General features: G+C 45.6%; 1 protein-coding gene across 2 annotated transcripts in view; it reads left to right on the forward strand.

The window, feature by feature from the left end:
* The window catches only part of cecr2 (CECR2 histone acetyl-lysine reader), a 33,805-nt gene that overhangs the window by 7,453 nt on the left and 13,239 nt on the right, over positions 1-13,113 (forward strand). For both annotated transcript variants that reach the window (XM_031863147.1, XM_031863156.1), the window contains exons 2-7: positions 7,765-7,859; positions 10,468-10,651; positions 11,338-11,465; positions 11,676-11,759; positions 12,391-12,458; positions 12,597-12,757. In XM_031863147.1, the coding sequence (XP_031719007.1) occupies positions 7,765-7,859; positions 10,468-10,651; positions 11,338-11,465; positions 11,676-11,759; positions 12,391-12,458; positions 12,597-12,757 (720 nt within the window). The remainder of the gene's footprint in view (positions 1-7,764; positions 7,860-10,467; positions 10,652-11,337; positions 11,466-11,675; positions 11,760-12,390; positions 12,459-12,596; positions 12,758-13,113) is intronic.

Below are 13,113 nucleotides of genomic sequence, written 5' to 3' on the forward strand. Positions count from 1 at the left end.
GGGGTTCAGTAAAATCACCGATAACATGTTTACCTTCAACCTGAGGCTGCTTCACCTACTTTAACGCAACAACAAGGATCCATTCTCATCTCGGATCAGCGCCGTTAACTCATCCCTCATCGCTTCCCCTTTCTGTCCCACCCGCTGACACATCCCCAGCTCAGCCCGTGTTACAGCCTCGCAGACTCCAACCTCTGACACTCTCTTGCGAGATCAGGCTCCACATAAAGGCCTCGAGACTTTTTTCACACTCTGGGAGTACCCCTCAAAGATCAAGAACCGTCTTTTTTTTTTTTTTTTGTAATGCCCTCCCTTGCATGTGCTGTGAGGGTGGCTTTGTAAAGGGGCTGCTGCCCCTCCCCCCCCAATTGTGATTGACAAGTGAGAGCAGCAGTACATGCATCAGATGGTTTCACATGGGGAGTGTGTGCGCAGAGGGGGAGGCAGAGGGGCACATACATCGGGGTTTGTTTCAGCCAGCTCCATTGTTGAAGCTCCCCATGGTTCCCTCTGTCTGTCTCCAGCCCCTCCAGTGATGCTGTCTCACTTTGTGCCTCAGCGGCTGCTTGTGCAGCCGAGACGAGAAGCCTGAGAGAAACCAAGTGACGAGAACTTCACCAAATCAGGTCTCATCCAGTGGGAGCCCCTGAAAACTTGGTGGAGTCACTGGTTCACGTGTTTGGCGTGCTTAGAAACAGCGTTTTGTGTTGTGTGTCTGTTTCAACAGCACAGTTAGAGGAAGTAATAAAGAGAGTGGTTTAACATGTTGCTGTTTGTTCTTGTAGGAAACGCACTCTTCAACAGTAGGATGTATAAAGAGGGAGGGAGCATTGTGAATATTATTCTAAAAGGTTGAGTTGACATATTTTTTATTTTTTATTTTTTTTTTTATTTTTTTATTTTTATAGCGACGCTGACCAGAGTGTTGTCTGAGAGCTGGCACAAGGGGATGCGGGGGGGGGGGGGTCTGTCTGTCTGTCTGTGTGTGGGGCCTTATTGGGGGGCAGACTGGCACACACTTGGCTGACTACAAGGATTGCTGGAGGCCACAGGCTTAAGTAAGGCTCTCTCGTTGGCACACTTTGAATGTTCTCAACCCCACATCTTTACACATGTTGTCAAAATACTAACCGGTGATGCATAACAAATGTTCGGTCTGAATGGGCGTTGACAATACAACAGATTGCATTGTTGCAGGCGTGTTGTTCAGTTACTAGTGGCGACACAATAAAATGCAATCCAGGAACGTGGCATCTGTCTCACTGTGGATGATGTTGCGTTGCAGCAAAAGTTGAGCAAGTTTCAACTGTTTTACGAAGCCCTCTGCATTGGCACCTTCATTGCTTCAATCGAGGGGCGTCATTCAAAGGAATGAATGAGCAGGAAACTAAAAAAAACAATCTTGATGTGCGCCAACACTTATTTTATCAGCCATGCAGTCAATGGAGGGGTCTTCTTTTAATGAATTAGTGGGCTGTTTTTTCCACACAGGGTTCATGGCGTCTAAACGTGGCCTCAGTGCTTCTGGAGCGATTGCACCATTGTTTGGGAATGTCAGGACCTTGACACACCAGCAGGCTGAACTCGAATAACTAGAGCTTAAAAGAGCCAACACCGTCCCCTCATGTTAAATGTTAAATGTTGTACACAATGCAAAGACTACAACTAGTTCTCAAAATACAGTATTCAGTAGGCTTTTCAAACAGCTTACACTTTTTGAAAAGGCGTAGACTTCCTGGTGTACATAGTACACTAATGATGTAGATTTTTGATATACAAGCATCCGCGTCTTACTCAACCAGCCATGAAGATCTCTACTGTCGTCAGCCTTTATTTGACAAACCTGTGCTCAGGGAGGCGCAGAAGACCCTGAACACAACACACGTGATGTGTTGCCTTCAGGCGGACGGTTCAAAATGCCATACAGGTTCATTCTATCCTCCAACAAATCATTAAATAGTGACAAGTAATATTTCATGATTTTATTTAGGGTCTAAGATATTGCAATTTTCTTATTTATTATCTGGTTGATTATTCCCGTTTTTTCTTTATTGAAACTATTGTTTTTAATTATTTTAAAGAAGTATAGTTTCACACTCAACATGTGAATTTAAGCACGTCCATGCATAAGTGTGTGTATGTATGTATTCACTGCGGGACAATAAAGTAAATCTTATCCTAACTTCCTGTGATACACAAATTCAGCATACTGAATAGAAGTGTTCAACCGTTTCTCTTACACTTTTGAAAAAGAGATACAAGATATACACCGTTCTTACTATACATGTCTGAATCAAACACCTTCTGTAAAGGTTACTCTTCCTCTCCTGTCAAGAAGCTGTCTGTCTGTCTCCTCGTGTCGTTTTGCTTTGACTCCGTGGCTGCAAGCCATCTGCTCCATGTTGTTTTCTCCATTTCTAGACTCCTCCCTCTGACGTCTATAACCATTCTGGTCAGGGACCTTCTTTTTTTTTTTTTCCTCTTCAGGGCCAGCAGGCAAACATTTTACCGAACTGTTTGTGTGGGCGTGTGCACGTGTATGCGGGCGCATGTTTATACAGTCAGCGAATGGGACCTCTGGGATGTCAGCTGAAGCAGGAAGCTCCATTTTCATATAAAGAAGTCGATGATGTGGTTTCCTCAGAGCTAACAGTGGAAGCATGGGAGGCCTCCCATCTCCTGGGCTTAATGATTTTCACCCACATAGCAAGCAGGGTAGGCAAAGGGTCTTGGTTTGTCTTAGGAAGGATCTGTCCATGCCTCAACACACACACACACAGAGCCTCTCCTCCACTACCCCTTCATACAGCCCTGCCACCTGTCCCTTTTAGCCCCGAGGCACTATAATAAAACTCAGTTGGAAGTTGAAACTGACCTTACAGGGAAAAAAAGGGTTTCATTTTGTCTTTACGGTAGTGTAGTGTAGTGTATAAGCTATATTTAGTGTTGGTGGCCGTTCCCACCTGGTAGTGCAGCTCAGTGAGATCAACTGTTCTTCAACGGTTCTTCCTGTTCCACATATTTTCATAAACAAATGGTGTCCTCGTCTGGAGGCTCTAGTTGTTTTGAATGTGTCATAAGGCTAGTCAGGACAGGTGTGGAGTACACAACCTTCCACTGTGGCTCGAACAGACATGTTGTAGATCAAGAATAACTGTCCAGGCAAAAGCAGCCAACAAGTTCTTGTTTTGATGCGTCTGGCAGCAGCTGAAAGATGTTCGATGCTCCCCTCTGATGATCAGATGAACGGTACATCCTGAGGATACGAGGGGGCGTCTTCCTGCAGTGTTATGGCTGATGTGTGCGCATGTTTGTCATGTGGCAGGAGGTGGTTTCGTGTGGGGGGGGGGGTTGGTGGGTGTTGTCAGATGATGGCTCCTGGAGGAACCATGTGGGAGATGAAAGTGGGAGGGGAGTGGGGGAGGAAGAAATAAAGAAAGGAGAGGAAGAGAGAGGGCCCTTTACACAACAAACAGGCCTCCCTTCCCCCCTCCCGCTGGCTGTGCACACATCCTCCAACTGTTGGTGATATAGACCCCGGAGGAGCTGTTAACGGCAGTGGCATGGAAAGTATCTGCTGTGAGGCTAGAGCCAGAGAGGCCAACCCCCGATACTACGGTCTCTGTGGATCTGCCACAACCTTGGGGCTGCTGATGCATATCCGCTCCACTGCATATCACAACCCCATGACTCTCTCTCTCTGTCTCCGTCTCTCTCTCTCTGTCTCCGTCTCTCTGTCTCTCGCTGCATGCGTTGGCCGGACACTCGTACATCTTTTTATCTCAGTTTCTCTCCCTCTACCGATATGAATGGGACACATCACGGAGCCATCGGTGTCCACTGAGGAAAGCACATTTCACTTTTATCTGCAAATGCAGATGGTGCGTTGTCCCTTGAACTCGGTGTAGCCTTGACGTCTCCATTCTTTTGAAAAGTCTGCTCCTCTCCTTTCTCAGATGATTTGCGTCACATGTCTCGTAACATTTACCATCCCGGTTCTCGTGTCAAGCAGAGACCTGGAGCTGTGTCCCCCTCCTCCCCGTGGAGGCTCATCTTTAGCTTGGCATCATTAAACCCCTTTTATACAGCAGATGTGCGTGTGACGCAGTATTTCTGAATGCGCATTGGACCCATTCTTATGAGATAGTCACAGGGGAATCTCTGGATGTGACCTTAAGCAGAGACTCCAGTCTGCAGTAATGTGCTACACATTCCACTGGTAAACCACAGACCATCCCTAAAAGAGATCCAACCAAGTGTTCGGTTAGGAGGAAGGTCCTAAGTGACAATTGACTGACATGCGTCAACCCATTCTTAACCTTGAGTCTTCCTGACTTTGACCAGCATCAACAGTATGTTCTTTGTGGACCGGATGCGAGGGGACTCGGCACAACTCCACTTTGTCGTCGTCTACATGGGCCCAAATCTATCCATGACTGAAACATTAGCCCACAGCATATAAAGACTTGTAATATTAAAAACATAACGCAAACCTACATAATGGGAAGAACTCTTAAGGACCGCCAGCTACACATCACAAGTGCAGTGAGTGAAATAGACATTTCTATCGAGGCTTGCCCATGTCGGCATTATGTGAGAGCCACGAGAACAGATCGCGGGTGACAGGTGTTACTTCTCACACTGTTTGCCTGATTCTATTTAATGCATTGATAGGTGAGACTGCACCTTGAACACTTTTTCAAACACAGATTTTCTGTCCAGAGGCTGCTCCCCCCCCCCCACTGTGCCAAAAAATATTTTTTGTTGGAATCATTGCAGATCACAACAGGAGATCTGCTCTGTCCTCCGCTACTGTGCAGCCAGCCACCGGCTCCGGCTTGAGTGGGGGGGGGGACAATGTGTGGAGGGAGCCGAGAGATAAGGAGTACAGAGAGAGAGGAGAAGACTGGGGTGGAGAGAGGAGAAAGGGTGTTGTCAGGGGAATAATAGAATGTCTCAGAGGCCCTTGTAGGCACAGTGCAGCAAGACAGGGGGAGGAAAATGGTGTGGAAGAGAGGAATAAGAGGTTAAGCCAGCGAGAGAGAGAAACAGCAGGGGAGTCGGGTGAGAGGAGCAGCAAATACCTTCAGGGCAGATTGCTGATTGCAAGCCAGGCCTACAGAAGGGCTGTGGTGATGACACACCTTTTGACAAGCCTCGACTCTCCGTCCTGTGTGTGAATACGAATAAGCCCGATTTGTTTAGTGAGAAATATGGCAGTTTGGCTCTAGGATTTATACCATTTTAAAGCTTATCACGTATCCAGCGCTCTTATCTTTGAGTCCCTTTGATCATTAATACGAAGCAGTCAAAGTACTGTTTATTCTGTTGCGACACGTGTGTGTACAATGAATGTCGGTAAAAGTGCGTTTTCTGTCTGTTGTTGACCTCATGTTTGCCAAAGGTTGCAGGTTGTGTCCTTCTAGTGTGTTGGTTTGATCGCTACAATTCGTGTGTACGTGCTGATGGGGACAGGGGGGTTCCCACAGGACCGCGTCCCTCGCAGCCCGTCATCGAGATGAGTGTCAGTGTTAGCGCCGAGCCTCACAGGGATTGGCTGGATGGCCGAAAGAAAGGCACGCACACTATATTAATTCCCCTTCCCTCTGCCATCGGAGATGCAGTGTGGCACTTCAAAGGTGGAGCAGGGTGTTGTTAATCCAGGGGCCGTAGCAAGCCCTCCACTCTGCTGCACTCAACTCTCAGGCTCGCCCCCTGGCCGTGGCCCCCCCGGCCTTTTGCGAAGTGTGATCAAAGTGCAGTCTGTCTCTGATGGATGGGCTCACTCTGGCCCAGAGGCTGCCTGACAGGGGGACCAGGAAGTGGAAGGGAGCGTGACACAGGATCTCTCTGCATCCTATGCACATGTGCTTGTACACACAGGGATACGTACTCTATGCTTTCTATCCTTTTATAGATCATAGTTCATGGCTATGGCATAGTTCTGCTGCTGAGTAGCGTACGTACGCACGAACAAGCCATGACACATGCACTTGCTTGAGCAACCGTTAAACTTTTAATCCGTCTCTGTTGTCAAAGCTCCTCCCTTGATGTAGGCTAGATGAAACTATATTACTATATTCTTTACATTTCTGGTCTTTTACTGTAAATGTGTGAAGGCACACATCTTTCAGCCAGTTGCTGTGACATCATGTGACGGGACCTCAGTCACCATGGCAAGACGAGGGCTGTTTTTGAGATGTCCTGCTACCTTTAGACCTCTAATACCATCTTGTGTGCTCTTGCCTTACTCTCACGTGCTTTGACTCGCCAAGTCTTCCTGCTTATGGCTTCTTTTTGAATTATTTTTTACTAATATTCTTCAGAATCTGTCTCATTTGCCACTGTGAGCGTGTTGATTTGTAGACTTTTAACTTGGTCGTTAGAATGCGTTCATAAAACCTAATGAACCGTTCTTCCTTTGAGTAGTGAGACGTAGCTGATTTTTATTTCCAGTCATCAGAGTTGCTCTCCTGGTATCTTTCTTTAGCGTCAGTCGGACGCAAAAGCGGGCTGTTGAGTCCCCCTCTCTTCTAACCTCAAGTCGCAACATTAATCTTATCCTCTTCTTCAACTCCCCCCCCTCCCCTCCTCTTCCTCCTCCTCTGTTTGCCATCGTCCTGACTTGTCGGCTCCTGGCGTCCGTCGTTCTCCGTGGCGGGGAGGTGTGTACGCTGACCTTTGGTGACCGCCATGTTCCTCTAGAGAGAGGCGGACTGAGAAGAGACGAGTGAGTGCACAAGAGTCCAACGTGCCTCCTTGTCCTTGAGATGATTTTGGACTTTTTTTTTTTCTTTTTTTAATCCCTTGAACCTGAGGATCGAGGAAGAGTGACACAGAGAGAGAGTTTGGATCTGTTGCGAGTATGAGAGCAAGGACTAGGGGCTGTAAGGAGTGGTCAGCTGTAGGCAGGCATGTTCTGTTTGGCTCCAGCCTGAAGGGGCTTGTTTGCAGCATGCATAAGGGGGCTTTAAGTGAAATGGACACTTGGCTGACGGAGCACTCTGCATTTGCATTTCTGCCCTCTCAGCCTCCTGTTCCCTCCGTCTCTCTCTCTCTCTCTATCCCCTCCTGTTCTACTCCAGAGCTTTTTGGGGTATCATTTGGGAGAGCAATGCATGCTGGGAAGCTGTGTGGGGTGCTGCGTTTTGGTTGGTCAGCAAAGGAGAGGAGGGGGGGGGGGGCACGTCTGTGTTGCAGCTCTAGGCCCCTGCTGCCTCCCATCTCTCCTCGGTGCTTTCAGGCCTTTTAGAGTTTGCTCTGCCGGTTACTGCCGCTTCATAAAACCTCAATGGCGGAAACACAATGCCAGGAGAGAGGGGTCATGGCTGAACTTGAACCTCTGCTTCAGCCAAACAACCACTGGCAAACCAAGAAGCCCAAATCGGACAACGACCAAATTCCCACCGCCCCTCCTGCTGTCTGCCTCTGCCAGCTTACCTTACACTGGTACCAGCTCTGTCGAAAACATATGCCGAGGGCTCACGAATATCACGTCTTATTCTTCATTCATTATCTCATCGTATAGCTAGGAAAACCTGTGATGACCACCGATCGCTTGATAACTCATAAATCCCCTGTGTTTTGCTCATAATGCCTTTGCCTTATTGAAAGAGTTTTCCCTTGAAGCTCCTCTGGTTTCTTAATGTTGCAGCTGAGCTGTGGCAACAATTAGTAATATCATATTACTAATATGTTATATATGTAGTATGTATTCTTCACGTGTGTATTGACCCTACTGTCTCTTTTGTTGCGTTTCTCCAGGAGTTGGAGAAGGCCCTGTCAGAGCAGGACTCGGACTTCCTCGGGGACCTCATTGCTTGTCTTTTGCAGGGTTGCTACCAGCGCAATGACATCACGTAAGTATAGAGTGAAAAAAACAAAGAATCTTGTATATCGGCAAAGGCGGTTGAAACTAATGTCAGTGCAGCTTAACACAATAGTTGGATGAGGATTTGAGTCGGGGCCGAAGGAGAAGTTGAAGTGAACTGGAATTACTGGTGTAGATAATAACAAAACGTTGAAGGTTGATAGTCGTAGCAAATGACACTGAAGTCTGGCGGTAAAGAGGTACGCACGTTTCACGATTCAATCTGACCATAGTTTTGGTTCACAGCCCGAGTTTTGGTTCACAGCCCGAGTGTCCAGTCTTCTCTCCATTAGGGCTCATTCAAAGTGTTGTGATAAGATACCAATATGAAATTGATATGACACCTTTGTTTGGGTTGCCATACCAGAAAAGTATATTATTGATATATCTTGCTTTAAGAAATACATAAAGAAATTCTCTACAAAATCTTTCTGATTAAACAAATTAAGCTGAAGTTCGAAATGATGTCCAAGCACAAGCAGCACATATAAGAGCTTTGCTTAAGAAAAATAGTCTAAATTAGGAACATTTTAATTTCAATGTAAAATGCAAAGTGATGAATCGTACCAGGAATGCTATGCTAGCTTTGAGTACTTAGTAGTTCTGTAGGATAAAGGGCGAGGGAATAGTACAAGACCACCTGCGTCCTAATGTGTAATGTGCTTAAAGCAGTTGTACACCTGCACTCTAGGTCTTAATCGTGCCAGATCTAGAATAGTGGAAGCGTCACTTTTTTAAATAAAACATCAGAGGCACAATGGAAATAATAATCAATACAGGGTTTTATTTTCTGACATGTAGCTGCCAGGATAAAAGCAGTATTTCCATCCACTTTAAATTAGTCATAGCACCCAAGAGCCTTCACAGGAAGTCTGAGTCACCGGCACAATGACTCACTGAGGCGTCAGAATTTACTCACCATGCGATGACTTACGGTCTGTGGTGAAAGAGTGCTCTACTACTACGGCAATACAAGTGTACAGCTCAGCCACTGAAACTTTTTTTTTCTCCTCTGTCCCCAAATGATGGGGGAAAGTGAGTTCTTATTCAAATCCACAAATGGCTTTAATCTCTCATGGGGCTCCCCCTTCGAACACACCTCCTACCCTCGCCCATCATCAGAAAGACTCATAGTGGTCCCAGTGAACCGATATAAGCAGAGAGGCAGGAATGATCCAGTTCTTCCACCCAGGCAACCGCTAACAGGAGGACAACCTGCTTTATTGGAGTGGACAGGCGCTGGCATCCCGGGGGTGGCTGCTCAGCGCTAGCCTTTCACAGAGCTGCCCTTTTCATCCGCACGTGTTAAACGCTCTGCCGGAGCGGGGGAGAGGAGGGAGGGGAGGCATGTAGGGGAGAACGAGGGACAGAGAGTGGGGGAGAGAGAGAGAGAGAGAGAGAGAGAGAGAGATGGGGTAGTGAGGGGGGGGGGGGGCTGCAGCTGTGTGAAAAGTGCACACTGCTCTTTCAAGATAAGCCATTTTTCTGGCCCTCTGTGCCGTTGCATAGATGCTCACCCCTGCCCCGAGCCCTTGTTCTGTTTGGCTGGGTTGGAACTGAAAGGTAAAGATTAATCGGACCTGAACTGGAACCAACATTTATTTACCAGCTTCCACTCATAGCAGAGATACAACCGCACTCACCTATTCAAGGAAATGAGTGCAGCCCCTGTCTCGAAGCCAATAGGGCAGTTTGAACTTTGTTTCCTAAACTGTGCATTCTAAAAGGACACTAGTTGATTTTGAGACATGGCGTGTTGGCCGAACAATGTGCACACAGCTTTTGCAATTGAATTGGTTGCATTTGTCCATACTGACAGATCTCAATGGACAAAAAAAAAACCTTATTTGTTATAATAAATGTCATATGCATCTTAATTTTGTAATTGATACAAACCAAAGTTCCTTATCACCTCATGATCCAATAAACATTTGTAACAAGTCACGAATCTAACATAAATGAATCCATCATTTAGGGGTTACAACTAATAGAATCCTAAGTATTATTATAATCAAAAAGTCCGCTTTATTTTCTATATCCTTACATGTATGTTTCAAATGTATTTACAGTGGATGAGCATACCTTAATAGAACTAATCATCAGTTACAAAACAAACTTGGGAAACAACAGTTAACCACAAGACACAAGTAGGACAAAAGGGACATACCGAACCCTCCTCGTCTGGCTTTACCTGCTCAGCACCACCAACCTGAGACCCTCACAGAAAGCAAAGGCACCACTCCATCACACCTCTCCACACTAACAATACAATGGAAGGTCTTAGGTGGGGGGAACTGAACCAGAATGGTGAATTGTGCGATTATGTAAAGACAAAACAGTGGAGTAGATGCTGACACACAATGAGACAACCACACCAAGAAAAACAAAACGTTCTTGTGACAATGTAATAGTAAATCAGTGTGTGTAGAGTGTTTTTTGTTGTGATGAATTTGCTCTGCTGGCATGTCAGTGTTTGTATCTGAAGAGATTTGACCTGGTGTTGAAAAGGTTTTCATACTGTTTTAAAGTTGAGAAACCTATCGCGCCTGCCTCTGTCACTCTCGGTCTCTCATCTGTTCCTTCGCCCTGCCCTTTAGCCCCCAGGCATTTAGCAGTTACCTGGACGACATCATCAGCTACCGGTGGGAGCTGGAGGAGGGGAAGCCCAACCCACTGCGAGAGGGTCCCTTTGAGAATCTCCCTCCTCGCACTCAGGTGGAACTGCTGCACCGGCTGTGCGACTACCGCCTGGATGCTGCTGACGTCTTTGACCTGCTCAAGGTAAACTTTCCACAAGGATCCGCTCAAACTATCTATTGGGTTTTATGCGTTATACTCAGGTACTGGATTGAAAACACGGGTGAAGCTACATCACTTACTGTGACTAAAATATGACCTACATAGCCTGTAAGCATTGCCTCCCATTAACACTTTATGGTCGGTACGTTAAAGACCTGCGACTACTTTAATTAGTTTTGACCTTTTAGCAGTAAAATGAGTTTAAATGGATACCGTGTGTGAGTATAATGCATCAGGGCGAAAGAAGAGCTGCAAGATTCTCATTTATATTTACCCCTCAACTTGCAACAGAATGCTTGCGGTCTAACTGAATTTATAAGTAATGAAGCTTTATATTACACCTAACAAAGGAAATAGCACCTCGACGTATATCCTGGAATTAACTTTAGTACATCTAATAATAACCTGAGCGTTTTCCTTCCATCAGTTTATAATTACCCTCGAATATATTCTACAGCTTTCTCACGACAGAAGTTCTTTCCAAATAAATCAGCAGATTCAATTTCCGAATGTACTCGGAAAGACACTGAAAGTGCTCCGTGTCTGTATATGATTCACAGCCATGTAGGCTCAAAGGACTTGAATGACATCACCTGCTAATGACCGATGATTTAAAATCCCAGTCCTACACATGATTTAAGAAATGTGATATGTGCCCCCCCCACCAGGGACTGGATGCAGACAGCCTGAGAGTGGAGCCGCTGGGGCAGGATGGAAATGGAGCCCTCTACTGGTACTTCTATGGCACTCGCATGTACAAAGAAGAGCCAGTCGAGAGGAGAGCAGAGAAGATCAGGTAAATATAGCACCGGGCATTTTGTATCGTCTTCCTCCGTCCAGTACAACCAGGACAGATGTTATGTCACTGGTCATGTTTTCTCTCTGGTTAACTAGTGCATGTGGTAAGTGTTGACCGTCATTTACAGGCCTGTTAAGGGTTAATTATAGAGGTCTCATATTGCTTATTGCTTGAAAGACTTCCTTTCTACTTGATGTTGTTTTTCAGTGAAACCACTGAGCTGACATTACCAGAGAAAAAGAAAAGGGGAAGACCACCAAAGAAGATAAAACTGGAAGAACCTCAGCTATGGTGAGAATAAACATTCACATGTGCAGTTATGTCAAAGGAAAATCTGCATTTAGCTGTCACAACAGATGCCATGGCTGTGTCCACAGATGATAGAGAGGGTTTGAACAATCATGACTCAGGAAAATGATACATAATCAGAGTTTTGAAGACTTGTGTTATGATCCCCTTTGCCCTCAGTGAGTCGTTGACTCAGCCCACTGCTGTATCTGAAATGTAATTAAATAATAGAGTATTTCTTGGCCACATACTCTTATACACCAACCATATTCTCACCAGAAGTGTAGACCCCTTGTATTTTAATTGTCTCTGTGGGGAAAACATGCTCATCGTGGAAAATATCATGGAGGTCACATATGTTGCAGTATAATTACCGTCATCGTAGCTACTGTGCAGTTTGAATTTGGCTGTAAGGCTAAGGAAGTACGAGGAGAATCTAACTCCTGAACTCCCTGCTATATACACTTTGTCTCCAGTTGTGCATAAGAGTAATCTAATCTAAAGTCCAAAAAGCGTAATAGTCACAAAGTGTCGGGCGGTCGCTTTAGATTACAACTAGCTGAAGATGTAATACTTCTAATCCCTCTGGAATATTTTGTTTGTATTATTCTCTAATGTTTTCTTTTACCTTCAGTGAGCTGGAAAGTCAAGGGACAGAAGTGAAGTCAGAAAACGAGCTGGAAGATCTCCGCCCTAGCACAGGTAAAAGGATCTCATGAATATAAACGCATTTCTTTTCTTTTTTTTATACTTTCCACGACCAGTTTCACTGATATTAATGTCTCTATACATTTCCCCTTGAATCAATAAGTCAATGTCTCTCTTCTCTGCTCCTACCAGGCCTTAAGCGAGGCGCTTGGTCGCTTGTGTGTGATTCGGAGGAGCAGTGGGTCAGTCTGGTAGAGAGCATCCAGGACAAACCGTCCCCACAGGACCGCCACCTCCACCGGGTCATCAGCCAGAACTTCCTGCCGGAGATCCGCAGCATGATTGAGCACAAGGTCAGACACCAAAGAGACCTCGTTACTCGTGATCAGCTCCAATTACAGCGCTTACATAATGTCTTCATTAGGGTCCAGTTTGTCAGCCTCTGCCTCGAGCAATATTAATGAATACCAGCTCATGAACAGCAATTCCAACCATGGTAGGTATGCCAGTGTTTACATCTAAAATTGCTAATTTAACCAATCACTGGAGGGATGTTTTTGTTTTTTGTCTGTATTACAGTACTTAATCTTAACAACTCTCATTTCAACTTAATCTTATACTTGGAAGTATGCAGCGTATAAGGGCCATGGTAGGTGGAAAAAACAAATACGTTTGTCATTTATCAACTTAAATCAATGTTAACTTTAGT

The sequence above is a fragment of the Anarrhichthys ocellatus genome, unplaced genomic scaffold (assembly GCF_004355925.1).
Source record: "Anarrhichthys ocellatus isolate YVR2014 unplaced genomic scaffold, GSC_Weel_1.0 scaffold2, whole genome shotgun sequence".
Taxonomy (NCBI): domain Eukaryota; kingdom Metazoa; phylum Chordata; class Actinopteri; order Perciformes; family Anarhichadidae; genus Anarrhichthys; species Anarrhichthys ocellatus.